Genomic DNA, 3527 nt, shown 5'->3' with positions numbered 1-3527 from the left:
ATATATATATATATATATATATATATAATGAGCGTGTGTTTACAGCATACGCATCGCATATATACATAATCAAGGAATTATTCCATTAACGTTGTTTACAAGCAACTAAATTTGTGTCATTTATTGCTTGTTTAAATGGTGATATATTGCATAATTAATAACCTCTTACTGATTATCATTTAAATCATCATCATTGAAAAAATATTACTAATGACAATCTTTCGATATTGGTCTACAGAGTGTGGGTATGAGAAGACTACGTCGTTCACCCTTTTTTTCAGCCTAGCGATTATTATTATTATTATTATTATTATTTGTAGTACCTTGGGAAAGTTACTGAGTCGCAACTTTTGAGTAAGTCTATATGGTATTTCGGAGAAGCGGAAGACAAAAAGAAAATCAATGACAATACCTGGTCCATAAGGTGTGCCCCTTTGCGGGGACCATCCGTTTGTTTCTTTTTGGTCGGCATCTCTCCCGTCACATCGGAGTCTTAGCAACCAAAATATGATATATAGATGTAAATATGTACTTCCTTGTTGCTTTTACTTCTCAGTCCCTTGATAAGAACACTCGACCACAAGATATACTACACGAAACCGTTAGACACGGGTATGTAGTCCTGTTTACCATATACATGACATGTGTATTTGTGTGTATATATACATATATATTTCTATATATAAATGTATGTGTATGTATATAAATATATGTATAAAACTATATTTGTATATATAACTATATATATATATACACACACACACCAGTTGTACTGATGAGGACAAAAAACAATTTCTTTAAAAAAAGCCTACTGCACGGGACCAATGTAAATATTATTAATCTGTTTTAACACATTAATAATTTAGAAAAAAATGGAAATCCGAAATCTCGCCAGATTATTGTTTCACTGTAAACGTGACGTTTAACGAAACATTACGAGATTTGAGAAACGAGAGATAAGGTAGCCATTTTGAAAATAATAGGAAAGATGTAGGAAGGGGGAGAACAGACAGGCGAAAGTTTTTACTATGGATGACCAAAGCGGTCGAAATCTTTACACCGGAGACTTTTTTGGTGTTAATTCAGCCTCCCAACAACTTAACCCCGATTGAATATACTTATGGTTAAAAACATTTCTAGCTATGACGATCTCGTCTTTTCTATCTAGTTATTCAATGTATCCAATCGTGTTTTTAAACAGTAGGGTATAGTTTGATGACGATTTAGCTGCTATTTCTAGCAGATCAAAGGACCAGATAGAAGTTCTCTCGCTGGTGGGGTTGTGGTTATTCTTCGTGACATTACTGTTAATGTGGTTGTTGTGGTGATATAACCGCCTTTATTACACCTCTTGGAAAGACCTCTTCCTGACTACGAGGATTTCCGTTACGGCCTGATGAATTTCCTCGTGAAAAATTACATCTTTTATACAAGGTTCTACCTTGTATAGCAGTGAACCATACCTCCTCATAGCTTTTTTTTTCAGGGACCTGGAAGTCTTTGTATTGTCACTGATCCCTTAATAGGATTTAGGTTGTAGCTGTTTGTGATTTTGCAGGTTAGAAAGAATCAGGTGTAGGCAATTAAATTGTCAAGATTAGGCGAATTATTTCCTTCTGATACTCATGCAGAAGTTAACATCTTAAGACTGATGTGGACAATATCTAAACTCCTCTAATATTATAGATGTCTTATTATTGTGAAATGTAAAATCTTTTTATCAGATTACTTAATTAGATTGATATATCTAAATTCTTCTCTCCTCGAGCTAAAGAAGGAGTTTCTAGGAGGTTGCTGAATCTGCTAGGAATAGCAGCCAAATCTCTCTAAAACTATATCCCACTGTCTTGAAAAAATGGAACACAGTTGGATAATATAGTCTGCAAGAACACTTTTGAGAGCGTTTGGCCAGACATCTACTCAATCAGGGCTAAACAACAACTTCCCTTTCCTATTATGCTGTTTTTATAACGGTTAGTAAGAAAGTAAAGAGTTGATTGGTTACATGCCTTTAGCTGCAGTCAAGACACTGTTCATTGGATGTATATCCATATCACTTTGTAGTTTTAATTTTATTGAAGTTCCTATTTCTACTTTGACAAAGAACTGCAATCTTACTTTGTAGCAGTGTGTTTTCTTATTTTTTAAGCCATTTTCATAAATGTATATTTTGCCTTTGTCACCTCTTTAATATCTGACATAACTGTTGAAAATGAACAAGTAATGTTTTTCTTTTTTGTTGTCCATTAGTGTTACAAATGTTAGAGAGGTAACCCTTTAATAGTAATAATTTCACTTCAATTCAGCCCATAATTACTTGATATTACAATTGAAGTTGTAATAACAAAAAATTTGAAAACAATTGTGCAGGCACAGGTGTAGTTTTGTGGCTAAATTTGTTTCCCAAAAACATTGATTTCAGATACAGTCCACTGTGTGATGCTTTGGGCAAGTGTCTTCAGCTAAAGCTCTAAGCTGACCGTTACCTTGTGAATGGATGAGATACATAGAAACTGAAGTGGTCTGTATTAGTAAAAGTCATTTGATAAGATTCACAAATTTAGATAAGCTTGTTCAATCTTGGAAAGACAAGAGTACATTAAGCAAAGCCATTTTTTTAATGTTTATCTTCTATGCTACTATTAACCTTTTAAGGTATTTATTTTACTGACTTTACTTGAACTATCAAGTTTCTTATCTTCCCACAGTATTCAAACATATCCAAATTTCTGAATTTTAGAAAATGATTATTGCAGATACAGACCATCTGCTTTTTATTTAGAGTTCCTGTTTGTCTAAATGATGAAAAAGTTCCTTATTATATGTACTCTTGACTCCGTATGGCATACAACCTATACTGGGAAATCTTACTAGGAAAGCAGTTGGTTAACTGTAATATCATTAAGTTCAAAATCAAATAAATTCAACCTACCCAGATAAAAATAGATATAAATCATTGAAAAAAAAATACAAGATAATAATTTTGCTTCTACTATCCTCCAAATTCCTCAAATTACCAACAACTCTTTGACCATGTGTCCTCCTGAATTGAGGACATATCTCACTTCATCCCTTTATGAATTCATCATCCTCAATGACTTCTTGGCCCTCATTCAACACTGATGCCACCGAACTTTTTGCTATCCTCAACTTTCATCATCAACTCATTTCATCCATTTCACATATCCCAAACTGACAGACACACTCTGAACATTGTTGATCTCTTTCTCAACTCCAAATTCAACCTCCACAGATGTTGAATGAAGAAAGTTATTATATTTTATGTATCCTGAGCTAGCAGAATTGTTAGCAATCTGGACAAAATGTTTAGCAGCATTTCATCCATCTTTACATTCTGAGTTCAAATTCTGCCGAGGTTAATTTTACCTTTCATCCTTTCAGGGTTAATAAAACAAGTACCAGTTGAGTGATAGGATCTATGTAATCAACTTGCCCACAACCCTGAAATAGCTACCCTTATGCCAAAATTAGAAACTATTATTTTATGTTGTGAGGATAGTGGACTG

At 33.6% G+C, this 3527-nt stretch overlaps 1 protein-coding gene across 1 annotated transcript in view; it reads right to left on the bottom strand.

Annotated features, from left to right (window-relative positions):
* Window positions 1–950, bottom strand: part of LOC106872411 (coiled-coil and C2 domain-containing protein 1-like) — a 65216-nt gene extending 64266 nt beyond the window's left edge. Inside the window, exon 1 of the mRNA XM_014919407.2 lies at window positions 413–950. Within this exon, the coding sequence (XP_014774893.1) occupies window positions 413–472 (60 nt within the window). The 5' untranslated portion in view covers window positions 473–950. The remainder of the gene's footprint in view (window positions 1–412) is intronic.
* Window positions 951–3527: the final 2577 nt, after the last annotated feature.

This window comes from Octopus bimaculoides, chromosome 8 (genome assembly GCF_001194135.2).
Source record: "Octopus bimaculoides isolate UCB-OBI-ISO-001 chromosome 8, ASM119413v2, whole genome shotgun sequence".
NCBI classification, from domain to species: Eukaryota; Metazoa; Mollusca; class Cephalopoda; order Octopoda; family Octopodidae; genus Octopus; species Octopus bimaculoides.
Note: the sequence above shows the minus strand (reverse complement) of the source record. Positions and strands in the feature narration are given on the sequence as shown.